This window comes from Erpetoichthys calabaricus, chromosome 6, assembly GCF_900747795.2.
Source record: "Erpetoichthys calabaricus chromosome 6, fErpCal1.3, whole genome shotgun sequence".
Lineage (NCBI taxonomy): Eukaryota > Metazoa > Chordata > Cladistia > Polypteriformes > Polypteridae > Erpetoichthys > Erpetoichthys calabaricus.
Genome location: NC_041399.2, coordinates 197,694,202 through 197,709,547, shown reverse-complemented (window position 1 = coordinate 197,709,547; position 15,346 = coordinate 197,694,202). Strand labels below are relative to the sequence as shown.

Below are 15,346 nucleotides of genomic sequence, written 5' to 3'. Positions count from 1 at the left end.
TGTTCAGAATTTCTGTCACGTTTGCAATGGTGTTAACTGTAAGAGGTACTAGGAATGAGTTTAATTCTAGTTTTTCTAAGTTTATTTCTGTAAATCGAACATAAAATTTATGTATGAATAATTGGGGTTGCGTTGATATTTGGCCAGGAAAAGGGAAGTGGCTATTCAAAACACACCAGCCACTTGGGAGTGAGTCTATCCTGTGCTACCCCATCTTATCACAGGGGTTTTTCCAAGGATCAGTGCCGGCCATTCTCCTTTTCTCCATGTAATGTACACAAGTTGACTAGTCCCTGTCGTGCAATCCCATGGATTTTTTATATCAGTGCTATGCAACTGGTACAGCAGTACCTACTGTTTCCTCTAGAAGACCATGCAGTCTCAGCTACAATCTTAGCTTGTCTCACCGATATCTCAATGTGCATGTAGAAGCACCATTTCCAGCTCAACCTGGGAAAGGTGGACTTCCTTGTTATCACAAGAAGCTCATTTATTAAATACCCTAACTCTGTACAACTTGGTTCATTACTGCTAACACCTACCAAGTCAATACACAACTTTGGGGTGATAACTAATGTATAGCTATCATTCACTGACCACATTGCAACTCTCTCTCATTCGTGTAGATTTTTTCTGCATAACATCAACAATATCATGTAGTATCTGACGGAGTATGCAGCACAACTTCTGGTCCAGGCTTTGGTGCTGTCACGTCTGAACTACTTCTTTACTGGCGGTGGTACCTGCATGTGCTGCCCAATCACTGCAGAGGATTCAAAATGCAGCGGCACGTCTTGTGTTCAAGCAGTTGAGATGGGTACTGTCATGGTTAAGACAAGAGTTTCTCACCTGGTGTACATTTACATTTCTTCTCTCTGTCTTCTTTATTCAATTTTCATTATTGTTCATTGGTTTCTATCGTTTTTGAAAATATTGTTTTGTTTATTTATTATTTGTGTAATTATGTCCTTTCTGTAAATTTTATTTAGTTATTATTTACTTTCTTTTCATATTATCTTGTTCTCTGGTGTGCCAAGTATTTTGTGGGCGGATCCCAAGAGGCGGGGCCATCCGTCCATCACAGTTAAGGGACTATCCTCAGCCAATAAAGACAAGCTGGGAAATCCCTGAAATGGTAAAACATATATGGATAGAATGTACTGCATGAAAGGCACAAAGAAAAAGTTTTTTTGAAAAATCGAAATCTTTGAGACAGGAGGTATCATAGAAAATATATGTAATATATACAGAAATATAGTAGACAAGTTGGGAGCATGCACCGCCACACCCACCACACAATGAACCACCTCAGGATCCCAAGTTAGGATCCGAGCGCAGACGTCCAACGGGCGACACCTCACCACCACACTAGTTTGAATGGAGTGGAACAGTGTGAGGTTTTTTAATAGTGGCTGGAGTGCCAATCATGCCGCCAACCCCTGAGTTTTTATCCTGCAAGTTGGAGGACCTACTTGCTGTGCTGGATGCAGGTTAACGTCATACCAAGGACAGAGCAATTATAGGTTAAGGGCCTTGATCAAAAGGCTCCAATGGAGTGGAACCACTTCTAGCATTTACGGGATTCACACCAGCAACCTTCTGATTGCCAGTGCAGATCCCTAGTTGCAGAGCCTCTACTCTGCACACGAAATATAGCAAAATATAGAAAAATGGATAATATATCCAAATGTTTATCATTATTTTTCAATAGCACTAGAATTGTTAAATTATTTTTGAAATTCTTCTTCTTTTTTTTTTTTTTTTTTTTTTGCTTTCAGAGTCTCAGCTCCACATTTCAGCTCAGTAGGTGATGTAATGCACCTTTATGTTGGTCTGCCAATCGTGAGAAAAACTTAAAAGAAGAAGTCCATTTGTGGTTCAATTGAATGCACTCTGGTGGAGTTTGGTTATCTTTGTGAGGATTGCTTTCTTCTTTTCATTTTTGCTGGATTTGTGACCGTTTTGCTGCTGATTTAAGGATTACGATTAAGGATTGTGCTTTTAGACTTTGTTGTATTTGGATTGCCTGTTGACAATTACTTTTTTGTGCATCTGAATTACAGTAGTTTTCCTTGTTAAATAAGTATTTTTATTTATAAAGATTCCTGTGGACTGTTTTATGCTCAAGCCAAAGGTTTTTTGATGGTATTTTTTGAGAAACTCTGAACACTGGGATTCTGAAACACAGTTTTGAGCTTTTTAAGGATAAAGTACATCTTGGCCTGGCTGTTGTCTGAAACCAGCTTGTATTGTGGGAGCTTTGGCTGCCTCTGTGTGCATCTGTTCTAGGTAGGCTGGTGGGGATTCCGGCCTGCTTCCTGAGTTATTTTTGGAGACCTTGTACCCCTTAATTACAACAAGTACTATACATGCCACTTCTCTCTTTAAGTCACTTTAGGGCAACATGCATTATGTTATAATTGCCTATAGAGTAGTCAGTTGGCTAGCACATATGTACAGTATATGGGGACACTTGTGACATCCTATGCTCCCTCTCACCCACTGTGGTCTGCTAATGAACAGTGTCTAGTGAAGCCAACTCTGCGTGGCATCAAACCTCAATCCAGACTCTTCTCACATGTAACTCCTAGCTGTTGTAGTGAGCTGCCCACCTCCACACAAACTGCTGACTCCCTCAATGTCTTTAAGAAGTGTTTGAAGACTCTCTTGTTCTGTGAATTTCTAATTGATAATGGCTTTGATTGGTTCTACTAACTTGAAAGTGCAACTAGCTTGCATTTTGTTTGGCACTCCTCAGTTGTGATCAATTTTGTAACCTTGTCCTGTAATACTTGTTCCCAAGCAGTCCTCCAGACTGATATTTACCTGATTATGTTGACCTCTTTGGATAAAATCATTTGCTAAGAAAATAAATGTACAATATATCATAAAAGCAAAGCATTTGGAAAGACACCTTCCAGAGCAAGGCGGTGAGTGGATAAGCAACACGCTTATGAGTACACTATGTACAAGTGGCTTTTGATCACACAAATCTGTATGGTGCAGGCAAGTTCCCCTTCAATGACTGGCAGGAAGTGTTTTTCAAAATTCACTAATGCCTGGCAGTAGCAGCAAAGGCAATGAATGTCAAACGTCACAATGCACAGGAACTTTTCAATAAATACTAACAGCCAGATGTTTTTTTGAAGAGGCAACATAAAGGCAGTGTTTGATCACATTTGCATGGAGGAGGTGACTCCCCCTTTAGAATTTGGCAGCGAAAGGGGGCATGAGAGAAAAAGTGGTGCCTACAAAAGCAATTTTAATTTCAATAGACACTACCTGCAGCCAAATTCTCAATTTTGCACTTCAAAAAGCAAACAGCGTGAATTTTTATGTAGTTTATTGATAACTCAAATTCAAAATATGGAATTATATGAATAAAAACTACCTTGAAGAAGTTAAAAAGGATCACATTTTAGGTCCATACTTGGTGAAACTGGAAAAACAGCCACTCAGACCAAAGACAAAGGTCAAATATGACAAATGTGACAGTAAAACAACTTCAGGCCGGATGCCCAGGAGCTAAACAAGAATTTCTCCTGAATAAGAATTCTTTCTTTGGTGAATTTCTGAAGCATGAGTGACAGGTAATTCAGATGCTTGTTTATAATGCTGAGTGATCTCATGTCATCTCGGCTGACAAAAACTCCACATTACTGTGCACCTTTTGGACACACCACCGATAGATACTGCTCAGAAGCTGTGAACACGTACACAATTTCTTCTTAAAATTTAAGAACTCGTAAGAGTTCCTTACACTTTGCAGATCTAGGCCACAGCCACACTACTACGTTAAAATGCAGACATTACTCTCTGTTTTCGCCATTTGTCCATACTACCTTAGTGTTTTTAACTCCAAAAAACTGAGAATTTTGCAAATAATCTCCAGAGCTGTATATTTCTGAAAATGCTGGCCCAGCCTTGCAGAGTGGATTGATGAAAATGGAAAGTTTTGAAAATGCAGACTCTAATCATGCTCTGATTAGTTTGTACTTATTATGTGGTCTTTCTCTGATTTGAAGGAAACGGACAAGGCCCCTTGTAGTGCTGTAAAATGTCACTTTACTTGCACAGACATGACTCCCAGTCTGTATTCTCAAGACGCTTTCCTTGCTTATATTGAGAGAAATAAGAATCAAAAGATTTAAGGCCAAACATGTACAATACTCACGTGTCCCCAACAGGAGGCAGCATGCAGAGGCTCCCATCCATCACAGTCTTTCAGATCTATTTTGGCTTTTTGCTCCAGTAGAAGTTCAGCAGTTGTATGATAGCCATTGGCAGCAGCAATATGCAACTTCAGGGGACAACACAATAATGAATATGACTCAAACACAATCCTACAAATCATACTTAAGCTCTAGTCAAACAACCTGAAAAGGACAGTGGTCACAGATGTGTGCCACAGCTCTGTCCATATAAGTCACAACATAACCAAGTTACTCTCAGAACGTCTTTGACTCTTTCATTTATGAATCTGTACAACCTCCTCAGACTATGTAACTGGAGTGATAAAGATTCAACATGGCTGACTTCGTTTATCAAGTTTAAGCTGCATGCCATCCAGTTAAGCCTTACACACTCCCAAAGAAACTAGCTGTACACAGTAAGCCAACCATGACAGAGGAGATGAAAGGGTAGATAAGTAGCATAGGGTCTTGAACAGCATACAGGCTTGGGCAGATGTATGGCAGATGAAATTTATTTTAAGTAAATGTAAGTAATTACATTCAGGAAGTAAAAATGTTACATTTGATTACACAACGGAAGGTCTGAAATGTAAAGTATCTCTTATGAAAAGGATCTAGGAGACGTTTTGGACTCTTCACTCATCACTGCCTACACCCATATAGTGTACAGAAACGATCAAGAAGGCTAACAGGAGGTCAGGGTATCAAGCATGATGTGTTGGGGTACAAGTCAAGGTAGGTTGTGCTTAAGTTTTATAACACACTAGTGAGGCCTCAGATGGAGTACTTTGTGCAGTTTTGGTCTTCATTATCAGACAAAGGATGCAGCCGTGCTAGAGAAGGTCTTGAGGAGAGCTACTAGGCTCACTATGAGCTGTGAGGAAAGACTGAAAGAACCAAACTTTTTCAGTTTAACCAAACAGAGATTAAGTGGTGACATGAGCAAAGTGTTTAAAATTATGAAGGGAATTAGCCCAGTGGAAACCAGCTGTAGCTTTAAAATATTGTATAAGAACACAAGGACGTAGTTAGAAGCAATATCGCACAAATGATAAAAGCTTTCTTCACACAAAGAACCACAGACACATGGACTAAATTACTAAGTAGCATAGTGGAGAGTAGGACTTTAGGGACCTTCACATATTGACTTGATGTTATTTTGGAGAAACCAGATGAACAGGATGGACAAGCTTTTTGTACTGAAAGGCCTGTTCTTGTCAAAATTTTCTAATGAGCATTAAAGCTGTCTGACTATGCACTGACCTGTCCAAACTGTCACATTATCTTTAACGAACACCCACAGGCATAAATACTAAATACAGCCCCGTAGTACTGAGAAAAGAACAAAAAACAAACAAACACTTACTAGAGATGCCTTGTTACCATCTGGAGTGTTGAGATCAGACCCAGCCTGAATTAACGCCCTGATATCTGCGACCATTTGACTTTCTTTGGCTGCACGGCATTCATTGATCTTCTCCTGTGTGATACCTAAACAGGAATGAGCAGTTAATAAAAACAGAAGCCTATACGGCTTAAGAATACACTGTACATCAGAGCGAGATTCAGCCTGGAAGAACCTATAGCATACAGAAGGACAGTCAGGGACAGCCAACAATATGTTTTCCCTGTAGTCTAAGAAAGGAGGAGGCAGGTATACTATAGACTAGAAGAGATGACTAAGTGGTGGGGTGGACCACCAGTAAAAAATGAAGAAGTGTATGATAGTGGTTAGTGGAAAGCAATGAGAGTGACAGCAGAATGTTGGCTGCTGAAAAGGAATGGCCAGCATGGTGGAGTTCAAGCTAAAAAATTAAGCACTGAGGGGAAGGTATATGAAAAGCAATGGGAGGTTCAATAGAATACTTGCTGATGTAAATGCTAGAAAGTATGTTAGACCTCTGGTTAATGGAAATCAGATTAAGGTGCCACTAAGGGGTCACCCTAAACCTCCCTGTAATGTTCCCGTAGATGCTTTTAATACTACTGTATTATGTGTCTAATAAATACCTGCATATGATATAGGAAATATGCAGCACATAATTATTCATAGTCCGTAATAGTCCATCCCTTTATTACAGGGGTAACAGGGTACATTAAAATCTTACGTGCATGTTCGACCAACATGCAACACATTGCCACTCTTTGGCATTGTGATAAACACAAATATCATTTTAATTTAGAAAGCATTACTACAACTATCCCAGGAAAAAATATTCCTCCCCAATAAAAGAAGTCCATGACACTACACGCTTACAGGTTTTTTAATGATATGTTTAGATTGCTTGTAAGTTTGTAGTGTGAAGCGCAATCAAACTATCCGGAGATGAAACAAAGTAACAAGTCATCCCCTGACTTGGGACAATGCAAACAGACTACGAGTGTGAGAACGCCTTTAATTTTAACTGCAATGTACTCCCTTTTTCGCCAATACTCATTGACATAAATCTCCAGTCCCCCTCAGTCTAGTGAAACCTGTTCAGCATCAAAATAGCATCTGAAATAGGAGGTTTAAGTCAGTTCCCCGTAGTACCTGAACTTGCCATGAGGACAGTTCATACAACTTATTTAAAAGCAATTGAACATTTTTCATTATATGAAGTCAGGCCAGGTCTGAATCCTTTCCAGCTTACTTTTATCATTGTTCAGAATCTTCACTTCTTCCATCCTTTGACAAGTTTGTAACTTTTATCATCGCTCCGGAACTTTCACCCTTTTCATTCTTGGACAAGCAGTTCCTCCAATAGGGTGTAATGAAACAAACTCTTCTAGCCTAGTTTATACTTGACATGTCCAAGTTGGGCGTGAGAGCCGCACAGCAAAAATGACATCAGATTTGCAGACACATGCATGCCAGAATGATGAACAAAGGGTTGAATATGACACTAAAGGTCATCAAAACACAAGGAAGACATACAAAAACATCTGGAATGCATTTGCTCATCATGTAGGTCCACCACTCATGAAAATGCTGTACTCCCCCTTCCTACACCACTTTTGGTCAGTAGGTCTGACACTCCACCATCTTCTTTTCTTCCTTTTAAAGTCAGGAATAGCAGGCGCAACTCTTCTTCCATCAGCAGAGTCTCACATCCTTCACCAGGACATCATTAGCTATACAACATTGACCAAACACTGTCACTTACTGACTGGAAGAATATCAATGCATCAATTGATGGGCTGCAACAAGTTAACACTAATGGTACTGCTATGTATATACTTATATACAATTTTTGAGGACAATTTATGTGCCACATATGGTACATGTGTTGAACATGATGGCGAACAGATGGGAGACATTCCTGTAAATTATCTTGCACATATGAAGTATGTTTTGTGAATAAATTGTTTCCGCCATTCAAATTTTAACATAATTTTGACTCACCCTGTATATACAGTGGGTACGGAAAGTATTCAGACCCCCTTCAATTTTACACTCTTTGTCATATTGCAGCCATTTACTAAAATCATTTAAATTAATTTTTTCCCTCATTAATGTACACACAGCACCCCATATTGACAGACAAAAAAAAGAATTTTTGAAATTGTTGCAGATTTATTAAAAAAGAAAAACTGAAATATCACATGGTCCTAAGTATTCAGACCCTTTGCTCAGTATTTAGTAGAAGCACACTTTTGAGCTAATACAGCCATGAGTCTTCTTGGGAAAGATGCAACAAGTTTTTCACACCTGGATTTGGGGATCCTCTGCCATTCCTCCTTGCAGATCCTCTCCAGTTCTGTCAGGTTGGATGGTAAACGTTGGTGGACAGCCATTTTTAGGTCTCTCCAGAGATGCTCAATTGGGTTTAAGTCAGGGCTCTGGCTGGGCCATTCAAGAACAGTCACAGAGTTGTTGTGAAGCCACTCCTTCATTATTTTAGTTGTGTGCTTAGGGTCATTGTCTTGTTGGAAGGTAAACCTTCGGCCCAGTCTGAGGTCCTTAGCACTCTGGAGAAGGTTTTTGTCCAGGATATCCCTGTACTTGGCCGCATTCATCTTTCCCTTGATTGCAACCAGTCGTCCTGTCCCTGCAGCTGAAAAACACCCCACAGCATGATGCTGCCACCACCATGCTTCACTGTGGGGACTGTATTGGACAAGTGATGAGCAGTGCCTGGTTGTCTCCACACATACCGCTTAGAATTAAGGCCAACTCCCACATGGAGTTTGCTAAAAGACACCTGAAGGACTCTGAGATGGTGAGAAATAAGATTCTCTGGTCTGAGGAGACCAAGATAGAACTTTTTGGCCTTAATTCTAAGCGGTATGTGTGGAGCGGTATCTTTTCCAAGAAGACTCATGGCTATATTAGCTCAAAAGGGTGCTTCTACTAAATACTGAGCAAAGGGTCTGAATACTTAGGACCATGTGATATTTCAGTTTTTCTTTTTTAATAAATCTGCAACAATTTCAAAAATTCTTTTTTTTGTCTGTCAATATGGGGTGCTGTGTGTACATTAATGAGGGAAAAAATTAATTTAAATGATTTTAGCAAATGGCTGCAATATGACAAAGAGTGAAAAATTGAAGGGGGTCTGAATACTTTTCGTACCCACTGTATGTGTTTTGCGTGGGTTTTATGCAGTAAGTATAAACCAGGCTTTAGGCAGCAGTGATTGCAGTGCTACCAGGTAGATATAGGAATATTTAAAACATCTCACTTTACATTCCTCTCTTATATTCTCAGGTGTTAGATGTAGGCAGCCATTAGATCTTTTTCCACTCACCGTGTGACATCTGTCAAATTCACAGCTTTTCCAAAACTCACCCAAAGGAAAATTTTACTACTCAAAGGTTGATCTTTGATTGCACAAGAGACTTCAAACAGATTCTCATTTATATTTTATTTAAGAATCAACTTTGTCGCAGATGTTTCTCCTAAAATTCCTTAACAGACGAGGCTTCAGACAAAAAGGAGACATGACATAGGACTGTGGTAAAAGCAGTCAAACTTGATAATTTGGTTTGAAGAGCATGTTAGGTTTTCTGAGATCTCTTTCTATTTATGTTTTTATCTCTTTCAAGACTTCATAGTGTTTATTTATTATTGGACTGATGGGTTTTTCCTAGGCAACTTATTGTAAATGATCTGAGTTATGATTGGTTCCATTTACCTTGTCTTTCCAATTGGAGCAGAGACAGATGAAGTGACTTGCTCAAGGTCATACAGTGGTGTCAGTAGTGGGATTTGAACCCAGTCTAAAGTCTTAACCACTATGCCACATTGCCTGCCTTTTCTTAAAGGATGAGTATGATCTAACTGGAGCACAACAATATAAATTAGAGCAACTAGTAGTATTATTCAGAAGCAAGGACTACAGTTTTGTCATCATAGTAAAGTGTTTTATTACCACAAACAACTGTCCAAACATGTCACCTTATATTACTGAGCACAAAATGCAAATACTTTTAAACTACAAAAAAAATATATACTGTATATGTCAAGACACTATTTGTAGAAACTGAGCCCATTGTGTGACTTTGCTGAAATCTCTGCTGAAACTCAAGAGGAGAAACTTGTGAGAATACCGGGGTATTTTTTTCACAGGAGAAAAACCTAAGCAGCATGAGATAAAAGAAAATGTCACCATCTTATTTCTTTTTAATCTCATTGTTGTTGAGGAGATACCAAAAGATATTGAGGAAATTTTTTTAAATTTATTATTCCTATAGGCGGTTTAGAGCAGCTGATGTTCGTGTCCGGGTTGATAGCAGCATTTCTCCAATTTAATTTAAAAATTCATTCAAACATTTATAGTACCAAGCCAGAGGCCAAATCTTTACATTAATAATTGTTAAAAAGGAGCTTCTGTAAAGGTTGCTGCACCCGGAATTAATATTGTGAAAAAAAGAGATGATGAAAGGATGGATATGAGAAATGGGAACTGTTTAAATGTATTGAGTTAGACACTGAAGATAACAAGATAGATAAAATCTTCACATTAAGGAAAGGGGAATCCTGGCCCTGCAGAGCTCCAGTTAATGCACTGCTTTATTCCAATTAATTTCTTGATTTAAAAAACAATGCCCTTGGTTAATAGAACTTAAAATTTAATTAGATATTAGGCTGCTTGCACATGTTAATATTGTACTGTATTGTAAAATCCTTCCAGTGTGTGTTTTACTTTCCTGGGAAACCAACACAGTGGATTGCAAAGAATTAGAAAGTCTCAATCTCATAACTTTACTGTTCTTTTTATTTTAATTTATTAAAGACAGCTACCCGATCATGAACAAATCTGCAGGTAAAACTTGCACCATATCAGTGGACTAACTATCAATACCCTTTTTTATGTGTCACCCATAATTAATTGTCTTCAATTTAACAAAAAGAAATAATCAAGAAATGAAATTCTTCAAAGAAAGTGAACTAAAAAAACAAAAAATGTTAGAAAATGAACGGATTCCTATGCACTAAAAGACACAGCAGCAGTTGCATTATTACTAATTTCTGAAATAGCAAGATTGAGCCATCTGATTAAATGAGGAGTTCAATCATCTGCTCTGACAGACGGAGTGACATGAAGCGGTTGCACCTTGAGTTTGAAGGCCACTTTAGATCTGTTTTGAAGATTTCCTTGATTCTTTCTCCACCATTTGAACAATCTTTCATTCTTGGGTCAATTTTTCTCTTGCAGCCACGTTCAGGGATGTTAGCTACAGTCCCATGGGCCTTAAACATCTTCATAAAATTGGTAACAGTGGTCACTGGAACATCAAGCTCTTTGGAGATGGTGTAGAAGCTGTTATGTTAACCACATCTGGCTATGACCTTCTTTCCCACTCACTCCAGACAACCCTGTGCTTTTCCTTCTCTCTTCTATTTTAAGTGATATCAAGATAACTGAGTGAGTACTGCTCTCCACTTAAATGATCAACTTGGTTGTTTTGAAGTTGAAAACATTTCTTCACAATCCATTAATTAAAAAATTAACAAAACACAAAACAACTAGCCCACTATTGTGTACTAGAGGGTACTCTGGGTATCAAAGTCCTAATGTTAAAAAAAAGCCTTAACTCTTACCAAATATGTCCACTTTGAAGTATCAAAGGTTTCGATTTACAACCCCAATTCCAATGAAGTTGGGATGTTGTGTAAAACGTAAATAAAAACAGAATACAATGATTTGCAAATCCTTTTCAACCTATATTCAATTGAATACACTACAAAGACAAGATATCGAATGTTCAAACTGATAAACTTTACTGTTGTTTTGCAAATCTTCACTCATTTTGAATGTGATGCCTGCAACACATTCCAAAAAAGTTGGGACAGGGGCATGTTTACCACTGTGTTATATCACCTTTCCTTTTAACAAAACTCAATAAGCGTTTGGGAACTGAGGACACTAATTGTTGAAGCTGTGTAGGTGGAATTCTTTCCCATTCTTGCTTGATGTACAACTTCAGTTGCTCAACAGTCCGGGGTCTCCCTTGTCGTATTTTGCGCTTCATAATGCGCCACACATTTTCAATGGGAGACAGGTCCGGACTGCAGGCAGGCCAGTCTAGCACCCGCACTCTTTTACTACGAAGCCACGCTGTTGTAACACATGCAGAATGTGGCTTTGCATTGTCCTTCTGAAATAAGCAGGAACGTCCTAGAAAAAGATGTCGCTTGGATGGCAGCATATGTTGCTGCAAAACCTGTATGTACCTTTCAGCATTAATGGTGCCTTCACAGATGTGCAAGTTACCCATGCCAGGGGCACTAACACACCCCCATATCATCACAGATGCTGGCTTTTGAACTTTGCGCTGATAACAATCCGGATGGTCCTTTTCCTCTTTGGCCCGTAGGACACGACGTCCATGATTTCCATGATTTCCAAAAACAATTTGAAATGTGGACTCGTCAGACCATAGCTCACTTTTCCACTTTGCGTCAGTCCATCTCAGATGAGCTCGGGCCCAGAGAAGCCGGCGACATTTCTGGGTGTTGTTGATATATGGCTTTCGCTTTGCATGGTAGAGTTTTAACTTGCACTTGTAGATGTAGCGACGAACTGTGTTAACTGACAATGGTTTTCTGAAGTATTCCTGAGCCCACGTGGTAATATCCTTTACAGAATGTCGGTTTTTAATGCAGTGCCGTCTGAGGGATTCAAGGTCACGGGCATCCAGTGTTGGTATTCGGCCTTGCCGCTTACGTGCAGAGATTTCTCCAGATTCTCTGACTCTTTTGATGATATTATGGACAGTAGATGACGAAATCCCTAGATTCCTTGCAATTGTACATTGAGAAACGTTGTTTTTAAACTACTGGACTATTTGCCCACGCAGTTGTTCACAAAGTGGTGAACCTCGCCCCATCCTTGCTTGTGAACGACTGAGCCTTTTGGGGATGCTCCTTTTATACCCAATTATGACAAACACCTGTTTCCAATTAACCTGTTCACCTGTGGAATGTTCAAAACAGGTGTTTTTTGAACATTCCTCAACTTTCCCAGTCTTTTGCTGCCCCTATCCCAGCTTTTTTGGAATGTGTTGCAGGCATCAAATTCAAAATGAGTGAAGATTTGCAAAACAACAATAAAGCTTATCAGTTTAAACATTCAATATCTTGTCTTTGTAGTGTATTCAATTGAATATAGGTTGAAAAGGATTTGCAAATCATTGTATTCTGTTTTTATTTATGTTTTACACAACATCCCAAACTTCATTGGAATTGGGGTTGTAAGAAAACACTACTTTAATATTTCTGAGGCATGCTTGTGACAACCAAAGTAAACTGGAAATAATATGTCTTATCCCAGATTCTTAGTACTATGTTCTTGAGGTAAGTATACATTTCTTGCTTACTTGTCCTGTTCACAGTGAGTACCATCGGTGGATTTATGACAAGTGACAAGCTATCATTTTGCTAATTTTCCTACTTTTGCTTCTGCAATTCTTTTTCTTCAGTGGTCATGTTCTGCGATGGCTTGTAACAACAGACAGATGCACACTTAAATCATATAATTATTTTTTTCTAAACACCGCCTACTTTTCACCTATTATGATTGGTGTTGTTATTTCACATAGCCTACAGAGTAACATTCACGCCAAGTGGCAGAGAGGTGGTGAATACGCAAATAAGAGTTTCATTGGATTATGTACAAATAATAAATCTGAAATCAACAGATTACTCTGAATTGCATTTTTAATAAAAGCCTCACATTTTAGAAAGTGCCAAGCCACCTGCACATCATGTGCATGATAAAAAAAATGAAAAAGGCAGAGTGCGCAATATAGCAAAAAAAAATCAAAGAAACAGACTGAAGTGTCACAAACCAATTATTGAACTTTTTAATGCACAATGAGTCACTCTTGCGGAGGACATAATAATAAAGGAACTGAGAACAATGTTTCTGAGTTAGTAAACTCACTGACCCTGACTGATACTGATCAATCCGTAAATACAGAGGGAGAGAACACGCAAACTCCATGCAAACCTGGTGCTGTGAAGCAGGAATGACGACTCTGTGCTACCACTCTGCCTATCTTAAAACATCTGGACTAAACTTAGTAAAGTTCAGCCTGATTAAAACTAAATGTATGCCTATAATCTTTGTTCAGGTCACTTGGTTGCATGCTCATTATTGTTTCTCTCTAGACCACCAAAGCACACACATGCATTACCATTATAGTGGCTGCAGACAATATCTTTAGCTTCTACATAATGAAAGTGTGTAGGCCGTAGATTTTTTTCATTTATTATTGTCTAACGGTCTACAGAAAACAGATGGCAATTCACATCCTTTCCATTCACATTACGCTTCGTGATGACTTTCTGAGGAGAATCCACACTCCTGGCCCCAAAATGTGCAGAAAAATGAAGCACACAGCTGGTCTTCTTTCAGAAAGGCTTCATCTTATAACAATGCTTTTGCCCTTTTCATTCTTAAAATAACACTGGTATACTGTATTGCAAAATGTGTTTAATCTGAAGACATGGATCAATACTCAATAACATTTTTGGATTGAAAAATTAACAAATTTGGTAGGATTTAAGGGTTTTTGTTTTACATTGGGACCCCAGTACCCACTGGCTACATTACAAAATGCAAGAGCAGGGAAGGCGATTTTTTTTTTTTATTTATAAAATATGGTTCACTTTAGAGCACAATTTCATGTGGCAAGTTAACCTATATAACATGATTGTGAAGAAAAAACTTTGACTTGAAAAATAACGAACCGGTCCTTTAAACTGCATTAAAGAGTAACTACAGGGTTGAAGACACCTGCCATTCTAATTAAAATGAAATAAAAATGTATAAAAATTAAACATAAACACAGTGGGGGAAATAAGTATTGAATGCATCAACATATATTTTTTTTGCTAAATATATTTCCAATGAGGCTATTGACATGACATTCCCACCAGACATTGGTATTAACTTAAGAAATCCACAAATATAAAGAATTCACTACATTAAAGGCCATAAATAAAGGTATGTGTAATAAAGTGGAATGACACAGGGAAAAAATATCGAACACAATAGGAAAAAGCAGTACACCAACCAAGACAAGGAAAGGAACCAGCTGAAATCAGTAAGTACGTAGTTAGAAAGTAATTCCACCTCCTATCTGTGCAAATTAATATCAGTTGGGTTAGTACATATTGATGGGCTATAAAAAGGTATTTTGCTACCAAGGTATCACACAAGAAACATCTCATAATGGGTAAAAGCAAAGAGCTCTCCCAAGACCTTCACAACCTTGATTGTTGAAAACCAAATCAATAGAACTGATTATAGACGTATTTCAAATCTTCCAAATCCTCCAGTTAGCACCACTGGGGCCATTGTCCGAAAGTGGAAGGAACATCACTCTACCATTAACTGGCCATGCACAGGAGCTCCTCAAATGTTTTTTGACCAGGGAGTTAGAAGGATAGTCAGCAGAGAAGCCCAAGAGCCAAGTACCACTCAGAAAGAGCTCCATAAAGACTTGGGGGCAGCAAGTACAATTGTTACAGAGAAAACAATAGACAATGCACTCCACAGGCATGACCTCTATGTGTGCTCGCTCCACAAGATTTCATTACTGAAGAACAGGCATGTTGAATCTTCATTTAAAGTGTGCTACACAACATTTGGACAAGCCTATGAAATACTGGGAGAATGCAGTCAGGTCAGACGAGACCAATGTTGAACTTTTTGGCTGTT

General features: G+C 38.6%; 1 protein-coding gene across 1 annotated transcript in view; it reads right to left on the bottom strand.

Annotated features, from left to right (window-relative positions):
* Positions 1–15,346, bottom strand: part of ppp1r16a (protein phosphatase 1, regulatory subunit 16A) — a 155,083-nt gene that overhangs the window by 13,926 nt on the left and 125,811 nt on the right. The window contains exons 6-7 of the mRNA XM_028804285.2: positions 5,560–5,684; positions 4,175–4,300 (exon numbers count right to left, since the gene is read on the bottom strand). Of these exons, the coding sequence (XP_028660118.1) occupies positions 4,175–4,300; positions 5,560–5,684 (251 nt within the window). The remainder of the gene's footprint in view (positions 1–4,174; positions 4,301–5,559; positions 5,685–15,346) is intronic.